Source organism: Jatropha curcas, chromosome 9 (genome assembly GCF_041381405.1).
Source record: "Jatropha curcas cultivar XTBG-Jc1 chromosome 9, XTBG_Jcur_1.0, whole genome shotgun sequence".
Taxonomy (NCBI): Eukaryota; Viridiplantae; Streptophyta; class Magnoliopsida; order Malpighiales; family Euphorbiaceae; genus Jatropha; species Jatropha curcas.
Window position 1 is genome coordinate 9,870,575 of NC_143159.1, and position 13,714 is coordinate 9,884,288.

The 13,714-nt window shown below is 28.4% G+C and overlaps 1 protein-coding gene across 1 annotated transcript; it reads left to right on the top strand.

Moving 5' to 3' along the window:
• Window positions 1-6,477: 6,477 nt before the first annotated feature.
• On the top strand, window positions 6,478-12,923 carry LOC105635490 (peroxidase 12). The gene is made up of 3 exons (XM_012218562.4): window positions 6,478-6,774; window positions 6,988-7,182; window positions 12,001-12,923. Exons 1-3 carry the CDS (start codon window positions 6,526-6,528, stop codon window positions 12,619-12,621), a joined length of 1,065 nt encoding a protein of 354 aa, XP_012073952.1. The 5' UTR covers window positions 6,478-6,525; the 3' UTR covers window positions 12,622-12,923.
• The last annotated feature ends 791 nt before the right edge of the window (window positions 12,924-13,714 follow it).

Consider the following 13,714-nt stretch of genomic DNA (forward strand, 5'->3'; position numbering starts at 1 on the left):
GGCTTTATTAGGTTGATTTCAACACACATTTGGACATACCTTCCTCTACTTACTGAGCTTGTGTTTGTATCAACACGAATTGATTTTCCAATTTTTGCTCCCACCCACATTAAAAAGTCTGAATCATAGTACTCTATTGGAAGGCAAGGAAATCTGATCCAAACCATCAGCTTTTCCAACACTGCTGAAAATGGGTCAAAGTCTGCATGCTAACGTCGAATAGACAAATAATTTCCAACAATCATCCATGGTCCTCCCAGTAACGCATAATCATAATCATCCACATAATTAAATTCACCAAATAGAACCCATTTTCTAATGCAATTACATCCATAGGGGATACAAGTCTCCACAATTCTTTTATTCGTTTCCTCACATAGGTGAAACCAATATTTTTCCCTAATAGCTTAACTATCAAGGAACGTTTCCAAGGACGCCTTAGTCGTCTCTTTTCCTCATCAGATAATCGTATCCTAGGGCGGATTTCATCCTTCTAATCCCGCGAATCCTCTCGATCGTGACCACACTCCTCATTCGAAGAATCATCACTCAAATCATAATCCATCATCTCCGAGTTGACTATTTTATTCAGTAGTGTATCCCGAAAAGAGATACCCTGTACAAGCTTACCCTGTCCATCCTGGTCATTAGGATTGGCATTTTTTTGGAATTTTCTTTTTGCTGTGATGCAACTGGGCATTTTCCTCTGTGGACGGGGCAGGTTGCAGCGCTGGAGTCCCAGAGAGAACCAGAGTCATCTCAATTTCTTCAATGCTTTTTTTAACATCTCTAGGATATTTATTACTTTATTAATCACATTTGCTAATTGTTTAAAATAAATTATATTATATAAATAAATAAACTAAAATAGATAATCATATTATTTTGATTTTTTAAATACATTTTATTAATTTAAAATAGGTAATCATATTAATTTAATTATTAAATTAATTAAATAAATTGTATAATCATATGTTATATTGATTAAATTAATTAACTAAAATGGATAATTATATTAATTTATCTTTTAGATAATTCATATCAATCAAATTAATTAATAGCTAACCATATTAATTTGATTCTTTAGATAAATCAAATATTAAATTATTATAATTAATCAAATACTATTTATATTTTTAAAATATAATCTTTTAATTGATCATGACTAAAGATATCATAAGACATATAAAATTTAATTAAAAATACTTAAAAAATCTTATTATTTTTCCTCCTCATTTTCACTTTTACATACGATGTAAATAGATAGATTATAGAACAGACATAAAAGTACAGACTAAAGAAAAAGATAATTTATTCCTCATTTAAATACCCAAATATTTGGGACAAAACAATCACATTTGGCTATAATTTAGGGGGAAAAATATTTTATTCAAAAATTTATTATGTATTAAGTGGAAGCCACGTGTGAAGTTATTCTTCTTCTGCTGCTAACATGTGTTGGGGCGCGTGTTTACTGAAAACTAATGCATGCTCTACCGTTTAAATTTCTAGAGGATGCAGAGTACTTGCTTTGTATATGATATGATAAAAGGTTATGCAAGTTAAGTTTAGCTGAGTTCAATTTCATTTCATTCTAAAAATTTGAATTAAGTGAGGGAGAGAAGAAAAATTGTTCATTCTTTTCATCTTCTTTACAATCAGATGTTGCTTCATCAGCTCTTGATGCTACTGCAGTTGGGCACCTGGGCTCTGGTCCTCCAAGCTTCAAGGGGTAACTAAGTTGTTTACTCTCTTCCTCTATAGCAATGGCTATGTGTTTTATGGATTTCTTAACTAATAAAACTTGTAATTACTGGGATTCTTAACTAATTAATAAAGTTGTGTTATATATTTGGAGCGAAAATTTTTTCAAAGTTCACATAGCTTCTGCACTAAAAACGCCATTGTCTGTGACGGTTTGAGTCCAAACAAAATATAATTCAATGGCAGTTTCTACGACTAGATTCATTAATTAGTTACTAATTTGCTTGGTTGAGTGAAATTTTAGGCTAGAAATAATTAAAAACACACAAGCTTAATCCATGATAGCTTGCTCTAGTGGTTGAAGTGCATTAAATTTCACCTGATGATCGCATTATCGAGTTGTGGAGTAAACTCCTTAGAGAGTTAGATTCACTTAAGACATGACAATTTAATGTATTATAATCTTAACAAGATAAGAAAAATAAAGCTCAATCAATTTAAGCAACATACTATTTGCTCAAAAATCACTTTTTATACCATTTATTAAAGCTTATCTTTTTTTTTAAAATAATTTTTAAGAACGTATTTAAGAACTTTAAAATTAGGAAAGAAAAATTATTTAAAAATAAATAATAATTATAACAAATTATAATGGATTGTCTTTGATTTAAAAAATAAATTAAAGAAATATGTGGTTTAAAAAATTGTAAAATTAGGAAAATCTTTTATATTGAATAATCAAAAAATATTTATTTTTTTGTTTAATTACTTTCAATTAAATATTTGATTTAAATCAAATGTTTTAATTATTTTTTATTTAAATCAAATTTTTATTTTTTTAGTAAAAAGTTGGTTTTTCTTTCTCTTTTTTTTTTTTTTTGGCAAGTTCATACATAAATTATGTAAAAAATTAATTTTTGGGCAAATTATATACTATTACTTTTAAGTTTAATGGAAAATTGAGTTTGATTTCAGTAATATATAAAGAAAGCTGACTGTGTAATGTTCTATCTGCCGTATATTTTACCATTTTGAAGTGTTATTATTTATTATGAAGTTCAAAAAAAATTGAAGTTACTGCATAACTATTTTTGAAGAAGTCATCATTTGAGGTTATTTTGGAATATCAACAACAATATAAACTTATAAATCTCATGATTAACTTTTGAAAAAAAAAAAAATTACGCTCCCTTTATCTTTAATTATATTCCTGCTCTGCGGCTGAATCTATGTTTGAATCTCCCTCCCAATATTTAAAACAGAAAAAATTACAGCAGTTTATTTATCAAATGATTAATTTAATCATGCTAGACTCTATCACTTTGGATTAAAAACTTAACAAGAGTAAATAATTATTTAGTCTCTAGATTTCGTTATAAGTACAATCTTGTCTCTTTTATTTGAAAAATGCATTGATTAGTTCATTTTATTATCAATATCATTCACGTTAGAATTAAATATTACTGATATTAGAATTGAATTGAGAAATTTATGGGAAAAAAAATCTACTTTATAATTTAATTTAAATAAATTTTAATTTTAATCAATAAATTAGATAAAAAAAAACCTCATAAAACATCTACTTCAATCTCGTTACTCTTTTATCTCCATGTCATTTCCTGGTAACTTCTCACCAGTCACCGTAAAAAATTTAAGGTGAATTTGACGAAAGGATAAATTTTTTTACAAGCGTTCACATGTCGGTTTAATTATGAGGTAAGAGAATTCATTAACGAGCTTTGCCTTCTCGTGAAAGGAACACCTTTTTTGTATACTACCACAAAAATCTTACAAAATGGTCCCACAAATTTATGTTATCAAATAGCAGAGCTTCCTGTAATTTTCGTACCTGAACCTGATCATCTTCTTGGGTACCAAGTTCCAAAAAGTCTTTGGATAATGCCTAGTCTTTTCGTTTCTTTTTTATTTTGAAAAAAAGAAAAACTTAATATAATTCCTTCAAATCTTTAAATTGTTTGTTATTGATTCTTGTAATTAAAATATTTAACTTTTAAATTTTATTTCATATCTTGTAATTAAGTAATCGAGTGTTTGTATTAAAATGTATGGTGTTATGAATTTTAATTTTGATAACCACTATTTTTATAATTCACAATATATATATATATATCAGTATATAACAATCTGCATCGTATTGTTCTTTCTAATTGTAAGTACTTATTATTTAATTTATAATTATTTTATTATTTATCAAGAATAATTTTCATTATTATTTTGTTTTCAATAAAAAAACAATTGAACACGATAAATTAATAAAAAAATAAATATAAATTAAAAATAATTGATAAATAGATAAAATATTTATCTAAATGTACTTATAAATCTAGAAGCTGGGGAGGGGGAGCCTGAGCCTCCCAAACTCAAAAATTTTAAACATTATACTCGTAACTAGTGCAAAGAAATTGTTTTTCTTTGATATGGCCCCTTAATTAAAATTTTCTTTTGGCCCAATTTTGAAATCTAGCTCCTCCCTGCATAAATCTAAACATAGAAAGAAGATTCATAATAATTTATAAAATTTTAATTTTATTATAAAACAAAAAAATATTATTCAATAATATAAAATAATAATAATAATGATTTTTTATTAAAAATGTACAATAGTAATTAAAAATTCATAATATATGACAACTTCTACAATTATAATTTCTTTTTTTTATATAAAAAAAATCAAACTATAAATTTCATTATGAGAGAACTAAGAGGAAACTGTATATAGATGTGGGGCACAAATTAATATATTTCTATATTTTTGTACAGAAAATCTAGTAATAAATTCCTTATACAAATAATAAAAAAAACACAATTTTGATTTGGAGTATCTGATCGAGTTGACATAACATAATATTTGTGGGCAATTGCTTGCTCCACTTAATAGCTATTTATGACCACTGTTCGACTTCATGATCTTTTAACAAGTTTGATCTGATCACTTTCAAATTTCTTCATTCTATTAGAGAGGAGATATGCACTTCTTTTTACATAACTGCCCAAATATCAAAATACCTTAGGCAAAATCATCATATTGGTGACAACAATAACTCAAAACTAAATCTGAGAATAAAATTTTAAGATATAAGCAAAGACAAATCCCTATATTTGGACAACGATAAATCCCTATATTTGGACAACAATAACTCCGAACTATATCAAAATACAAATCTGAGGATTATTTAAACAAAATAACAAAAAAAAGAAAAAATATGACCATAGGTGAAAGCTTAGCTGTGGCTGTCCATAGAAGAAGAAAATAAACAAGAAAGTGTTTTTAGGTTTTGTGAGAGGTAGAATAATAATTTTACGTAATCCTTCTTTATTAACAATAATAATTTCTAATTAGTATAAAAATTTTCAATTAGTGTTTTACCGATAGAATTTAAATTTGAATAAAAAAATAAAATGACCAATTCAATGAAATTACTTTTATTTTTTAACCAATAAATTAAAACTTTTAAAGATATTATTAATCTATAAATCTAATTTAGTAGGTTTTTTTTTTCCTATCCCAATATATATATAGCTATTCTTTTATATAATAGCTATGTTACATAATTAAGTTCCATTTGTTCATGAGAAACACAAATATTTATCTATTTTGAACTTTTTTGATGTTTGAACTTACGAAAAATAATTTTTTCATATCAAAAGAAAACAAATCATTCCCCTTTTTCATAGGGAAAATATTTTCTATCATCGTTAGTAACGAACAGCATCGATTACCGGATAGTGCCAATCACCATAACAGGTTATTGATCATCATCGGCTATTATTGTCAGTCAGTGACGATTATCATACGATTATCATTTTTTAATTATTTTTTTCATATTTAATAATAAAATTTTAAAATATGAAATTAATGTAATTCTAAATATTCTTATGATTTTATAAATTAAAAAATTTTAGTATCTTTTAACTAATTTTTGATATGACAATCTAATAATAAAAAATTAATTTTTTGGAAAATATTTTTGCAAAGATATTTTTTTTACACGAATAGAACCTAATTCCATTCCTATAAAAATCAATGGATTGGAGAATTTAATAAAGAGATGGACTTATCCTTTTGATAGCATTTGTATGACTTTTAACCATTTGTCTTGTCATGCAAGATGATAGAGATGTGAGCACGCGTTTGCTCACGCGCTTTTTTCCTTGCTACTTTATGTCGTTTCATTTAGAAAACAAGATTCATCTAACTAACATAAATTTTCAAAAAAAAAAAAAAAAAAAAAAAAAAAAAAAATTCTAACATAAAAGTGTTTTTAGTAATTCAAATATTTAATCGTAAATTTTTGTATTTAATGTGAAAATATAAAAAATTTAGATATTACAAATATAATTAGCCAAATTAATTGATTTTCTTGTTAGCTCAAAATTTATTAACTTATAATTTAGAGGGTAGTATATGGGTACACATTTTTGCACCTCATAGGAAGGGGAAAATTTTTATTTGACAATTATAATTTTATTTCCTTTTCATAATTCATTGGAACAAAATTAATTTCATTTATTTATTATTTATTTTAAGGTTTCCAAAATCATAAAAAGTAATATTTTTCCCCCTTATTTCCATCATCTTTTTTTCTGATAAATAAACTTTTCACCTTATTCACTGTAGCACTTATGCCCAAGCTACTGTGTTTCAAAAATTCAACTATTCCCCAAAGTCAATAGTTATGCATTATTTTTGTGTGAAATAATAAAAGACTAAGCAATTGACACTTTCAAAAGCAAAAATTACATGTGGGGTTATAAATACACATCCTTCTAATCTCCTCAAGCCACAAAACCAAACCAGTCATGGCTACCAAAAAGTCCTCCACTTCTCTGCTTTTGATGCTTTCTTTCTTTGTTGGTTCTTTCTTTTGTGCCATCAAAGCACAAAGCTCATCACCTCCTATAGCAAATGGTCTCGCATGGACATTCTACAAGTCTAGCTGTCCCAAAGTTGAATCCATCATCAGAAAACAACTCAAGAAAGTGTTCAAGAATGACATTGGCCAAGCTGCTGGCTTGCTCCGTCTCCACTTCCATGATTGCTTTGTTCAGGTAGCTATACGGATATGTTAACTGACAAAGCTAGACTTGTAGTTGAGCTAATTAAAGATTATTACTTTGTTTTTTTTTTTTTTGTTTTTTTTTTTTTTTTGTTTTTTTGAGCAAATGAAGGATAAATCGAATTGGTTCAGTTAAGCTCAGTTCAACCAAGTTTTAACATATTCAGTTTTATAGTGATTGTGTGTTTGTGTTGGATTGTGGCAGGGGTGCGATGCGTCAGTGTTGCTAGATGGATCGACGAGTGGACCGAGCGAGCAGGATGCGCCTCCCAACTTGACCTTGAGAAAGAAGGCATTTGAGATCATTGATGACTTGCGCGAGCGGGTGCAGGACCAATGTGGCCGTGTTGTTTCTTGTGCTGATATTGTCGCCATTGCTGCTCGCGATTCCGTTGTCTTGGTAATCAACCTTCTCTCTTCTCATTTTCTTTTCTTTTCTTATATTTTCTGCTCAATCAAATTAGTACCGTGTGCTATTTCTTATTCAGACTAATTTTTTTTAGAGCGAATAGAAAAATACTTGCTCCGTCCTATTTTGTTTGCATAATTCGACAAAATATATATTGTTAAGAATTTAATCAACAAAAATTATTTTGTCCTTTTTTATCATTAACTCATTATTAAGATATTAATAAAAATAATTCATTTAATGAATAATAATCATAAAAGTTATCATGAAAAAAAAAAAAATAGATATACAAATTTAGAAATCTTACAAACATAAAAAAAAAAAAGAAATAACAAACAAAAGCAGTGGCATTAAATTCTCAGCTGATGAACTATTAAGTCTTTAGATTATTCGTTACGTTTATGACTTTTTTGCTACTGCTAAAAGCGGTGACATTGAACAGGTGATCAACATCTTACCGTTAGGTTTAATAAGTCACGTAATATGATATAATTAGATGCATTTCTAGTATAATAGTATTATACTACAAATATATTACGTTCCATTATAGTAACTGAATTTTGTTAATTGCCAACTAACTTAATTTTGGTGGTAATTAGGGTGTGAAAATTAAGTATATTTGACTTGTGACCTGCTGGTGAAAGCTACAGAACTTTCAAAGCGGTTGCCAAACATTCAAAGCTCAGCTTTTAGGAGCCAGTAGTTTCAAGTTTGAACATTTATTAGCAGGAAAATCGCGTTCGCATCCTCTTGAATTTTGTCCATTTTGGTAATTCAACGGTTACAAGTATAGTTTTCCATATCGGGAACTTTTTGTTTTTTTTTTTTAAACAATACTACTAAGGACTTAGTTGACACCCATACCCTTAGTTGCCGGAGTTAAAATCTAGTTTGGCAATGCATTTTTTCCTTACTAGTATTAGCAATATCCCAATTCATGGCCATGATTTAAAAATAGGCAACAACATAAATTTATACTTTTGAATTTTGCAATTTTACCTCTATGATATTTTAAACTTTATGAATGATCGATCATCCACTTAAATCTGTAAATTGTATTTTTCACCTTTTTACACTAACAATGATAGTCTTTAGGATTTTTAGCTTTTATATGCAAAATATTGATTTGATATTTAGTTAGCATAATTTTTACATTTTTCAATTATTTGATATGTTTAATTGATCTAATTTTGCAAGTTGAAGTGTTTAATATGTGTTATATTATAAAAGTGTTTCATTGGTCAAAATACAAATTCAAAGTCTCATAAAATTAAAATTAATAGAGTTGTTGGGCGAATTAATGTATTCGCGTCTAAAGATGATTTAATTCACATTCATTTTACTGTGTTCTGCACCACATGGTATTCACCTAATCAAAGACTTTTTGGCAATGGCAGTACAAAATAAATTTTCTATTAAATCTTGACTGACTACAAATTTTATATCATCACAAGTCATGAATAGACTATTCTAATTGACATTCAGTTGTGCAAATGGTTGCATATTTTACCTAGAATATATAATATATCGTTTATTTGTTTTTCTAATTTTTGTAATAAAAGAGAATAGCATTTCCAATAAAAGTAACAAAACTGTCAAAATGTCCAATCCATGCTTTCAAATAACAAAACTGTATTTTTCTCAAAGTTCAAAGTTATATTTAAGGTCAACTTTATGGTCTAGTAGGACTTCTCCTTAATGTAAGAAATGGAAGTCTGGAGTGTTTTCGACTTGTGAGTTAAGGGAAAAACTACTCGTCTTATATAGTCCATCAAGTTATATTCAAGACTTGTTAAAGAACAAATGAATAGATAACCCTAAGCTCACCAACCTAACAGCCACCAAACAATTAGACTCAACAACAATCTTATAGAAATCACGGTCCCAAGCAAGAATAAGCCCTGTCCGAATAGAGGACAACTCACCAACTAAAATAGTAGAGTGACCAATATTAAGAGAATAGCCTCTAAGCTACCTCTCCCAAGAATCATGGAACACACCACCACCACTAGTCAACCTCGGATTAGTAAGACTACTACCATCACAATTTAACTTCACCCAACTCTCTTGAGGCTTAACCTAAGCCACACAAAATTGCCTACTAACTCTAGCTGAAGCAACAAAAGGAGTAGAAGAATTCACAATATCCAAAGGTACTTTAAAAACACAACGGTTTAAAGTAGAAACAACAACAAGTTCATTCTGAAAAACATACAAGTTCCTCGCTTTCTAAACCCACCACATAGCCGCTAAAAACTAATGATGCTAGGAGATACCGAAGGGACCAGACATATACAAGAATAAATTTAAACGCAACCACAACACAACATCATCCACCTCAAAAAAATTAGGAGGCAAACTCCACTGCTGCCACCATGCCTGCACCACAACACAATCACCAAAAAGATGCAACAGAGACTCCTCCTTCATAGAACATAAACTACATAAACTAGAAAGAGTCACATCTCTCTGAAACCGAAAAGAATTAGTCGGCAAACGGCTATGTAAAACCAGCCAAATGAAATGTCTCAATTTAAGCAAACCATCAACACCGAATCCATGAGAAAGAAACAAAATCAATACCAACATGCACCTCCTCCAATAATAAATATAAATAGGCTGCTTTAATAGAAAACTTACCATTAAAAGTAAAATTTCACAAAAATGGAATCATGAACAAAAGCAACCAAAGGAAGAGCAACCGCATAAATTAAGCACTTAATATCATAAGAAAGATAGGTACGTAACACAGAAAGATTTCAAGAACCATTATGAATAAGATTGCCCACCCGAAGATGCTCCTTATCCCTAGAAATAAATAGACCCTATTGAATCCACCAAAGGACCCACAAGCAACAAGGAATCATACCATAACTAATTAGTCGACCATCCCCTACCTGCCAAGAAACATGAGACTGACGATGCTGGAAACTACGAACAATCCCCTACCAAGTACAAGAATCACAACCCCGTAAGACCAGAGGAAAAGAGTGACCATGACAATATTATGAGTCAAAACCTGGACCCAAAGAGCCGAATCATGCATAAAAACCTTCCAACCCAACTTACCCAACATAGCAAAATTAAACAATCGGGCACTTCGGAAACCTAAGCCCCCAAACTTCTTAGGCTTAATAAGCCAATTCCACCTAACCAAATTCATCTTACGACACTCCACCGTAAACCCAAATAAAAATTATGAGACAACTTATCAATAGTCCCATAAATAGAAGAAGGTAACCACACAGTTTGCGTAGTATAAACAGGTAAAGGAATGATTCTTTTACCACACACACACACACACACACACACACACACACACACACACACACACACACACACATATATATATATATATATATATATATAAAGCAAGCTTTTTTTCCCAAGAAGTTGACATGTGACACTTCTTAAATGAATGTTTTTTCCTTACTCTTGCCACATAAGATTCTTGGTGATGACACATGGGATTATAATGTCACATAGGACTCTTAAATTTTGATAGTGCCACATAGAATTTAATTAATTTAATTATTAGTTATTTTGTTATATAAATATTGATATTAATTATCAGTCAATTATCATAATTAATACATATTAGTAAATAATTATAATGTTGTAATTTATCTTTCTCAATTAAAATTACATAATATTGGTCTTAATTGTTATTCAATAATTCAATTACTTATACAATTTCAGTAAGATCAATTTTTTTTTTTTTTTGTGATTTCAATAATTCTTATACAATTTCTTTTCGACATGATATATTGTTTTCTCTTCTAATTCTATTACTCTATCAAATTAGGAAAAATTATGATTTATTAGGAAAAATTTGATAAATCATAAGAGAAAGTGGTTTATATGAAATTATCATTAAGAATAATATATTTATGTCTATGATTGAATTTTTATTGCCATTTTATTTTATTATTTTTAATATCATCTAAGAAAGTTTATTAATTCAAAAATAAATTAAAATCAATGATTTTTAATATATATTTCCTTTTCTTTCAATTTTATTATAGACATTAATTTTTATATAATTAATCTAATGTTTTGAATTTGAAATAGATGTTCTTTAATTTAAGTAATTTTCAACAAAATTAACAAATATAAAATTAAAAATAATTTAAATTAAATATTTTTTCTTAATTAAATCTTATATTTAAAATATTATCACAATATCTCTAAGATTATAAATACAGATATTTATTGTGCATAGCACATGCATGTTGCTAGTTATTAATAAGGGTGAGCAATATTTAGAAAAAGATCGATTGAGTTTTTATTAAACTGAAAAAACAAATATAAGTTTTGCCAAGGTAATTAAAATTTAATTAAAAAATCAATTTGGTTCAATTTTGATTTAATTTTAGATATTATTTGATTTGTTTTATCTGATATTATTTAGTCTATTTAGTTCAGTCTAGTAGAGTGATTTATTTCAATTTAATTAAAAAATTTTAAGATAAAAATTTATAACTCTTTTTTTGGTTTTGACCATCTGGTGTCCAAGTCCACTGGCCCGACTAATCCGAATTCGTGCCAGACAGATCTGTAAAGGGAGCAAAGCGCTCCCTCCCAAGTCATATTCACAGAATTTATAAGTCTTTTTTTACTTATGTAACCTCAGTTAGGCCATTCTGTTTCTAGATGAGATTTTACTTACACTTTATTATTATTACCTTTTTTTTTTGGAAAAGGAGATTTTAATTACACTTAACATTCTATAATATTCTGTAAAAAGAAAAATGCTATAATATATTTTTATGCTAACATTTTTTATTTTTTATTTTTTGATTTATTTAGTCAGGAGGCCCTGATTATGATGTCCCATTAGGGAGGCGAGACGGACTAACCTTCGCAACTCTAAATGTAACCTTAGCCAACTTGCCAGCCCCTACTTCTAACACTACTACACTTCTTACTTCACTAGCCACCAAAAACTTCGATCCCACCGACGTTGTAGCTCTCTCCGGCGGCCATACTATCGGTCTTGGCCACTGCACTTCTTTCACAGAACGCCTTTATCCAACCCAAGATCCTACCATGGATAAAACATTTGCTAATAATCTCAAAGAAATCTGTCCCACATCAAATTCCACAAACACTACTGTGTTGGATATTCGATCTCCCGATACATTTGACAATAAATATTACGTTGATCTTATGAATCGCCAAGGTTTATTTACCTCGGACCAAGATTTGTACACAGACAAAAGGACAAGAGACATTGTTAAGAGCTTCGCTGTTAATGAATCTTTGTTCTTTGAGCAGTTTGTGCTTTCAATGATAAAAATGGGGCAGCTGAATGTGTTGACAGGTAATCAAGGGGAAATTCGTGCGAATTGCTCGGTGAGAAACTCAGATAATCAGTATTTGGTGACTGTTGTTGAAGAAGATTTGGAGACATTAGCTGAATTAAGATAATTCTGAATTAGTATTTGGCAAATTCAAGTTTGGGTTATTAAGGTTTTACGTGAACCCTTTTTTTTTTTTTTTTTTTTTTGAGTATTGGGGAATGTTATCGGAACTTCATTTATTACCAGGTCATATATGTATTTTTCACTACGCTATGTGTTGATATGCAAGTTCAATAGGTTATGTGTTGGTGTGCAAGTTTAGGTAAGTGTGCTTTGCTCGTTTTGTCACTTCTTTTACGTGCACTAACTTTCTTTAGAGTTTGCTGTGCCTTTGGCTAATAAATCAATAGTCTCTTGGTTTTGTTTTGATAGGAGTTTGTATAATTTGTACGTGGATTCATAGTTTATATTAATTAAATTCTTAATTTAAATTTTATATTTTAAATAACAAGAAAGGAGATGAGACACTGGATGAATACTAGGATTAACTTTACGGTAAGATTCAATGTCAGTAAAATGATTAGAACCGGTCAATTGAACAGTTACCATCCGACACTTATTTCTCCTTAATAATCTACTGTTTATAATTTATATTATTGTAATTTTTTTAGAAGAATTTTATATTATTATAATCTATCTATATCTATAATAATATATATAAATATGAGAATGAGGATAAATAATGAGGTCTTCTAAAATATCCTTAGCAAATATGTGAGGACGATGATAAATAATGGGGTTTTCTAAAAAGATAAATTTTATATATAGCTCACAATATCTTTAATTATGACTAATTAAAAATTCTAAAAAAATAGTAATAATAGTAATGATAATAGTAGTCATAACAAAAATTAGCTATAACACATATTAAAATGGGACTGACTTAAATACCAATATTACATTCAAAGATGGACAAATATATCTTCATGGGTTTTGAATTTTATTTTTTGAAAAATAAAGAAACAACATTCCTTAATTGAATAAACTATTAATTGAATAGGAAATATAATTTTAATATTTTTAGTAAATTTATTTTTATTATATGCACGCTTTATCTAAAAAAGAAATTATGAATATTAAACCCATAGTCCAAATACTAACATGCCGCATGATACAAAAGATTTCCTCATCATGTTTTTCTCAAAATTTAATGAAATAAC

Bases quoted from the DNA above. Each gene is read 5' to 3' on its own strand.
- LOC105635490 (XM_012218562.4), top strand. From the start codon at position 6,526: ATGGCTACCAAAAAGTCCTCCACTTCTCTGCTTTTGATGCTTTCTTTC. The intron at 6,775-6,987 runs GTAGCTATACGG...GGATTGTGGCAG, and splicing joins TCCATGATTGCTTTGTTCAG to GGGTGCGATGCGTCAGTGTT. The intron at 7,183-12,000 runs GTAATCAACCTT...TGATTTATTTAG, and splicing joins CTCGCGATTCCGTTGTCTTG to TCAGGAGGCCCTGATTATGA.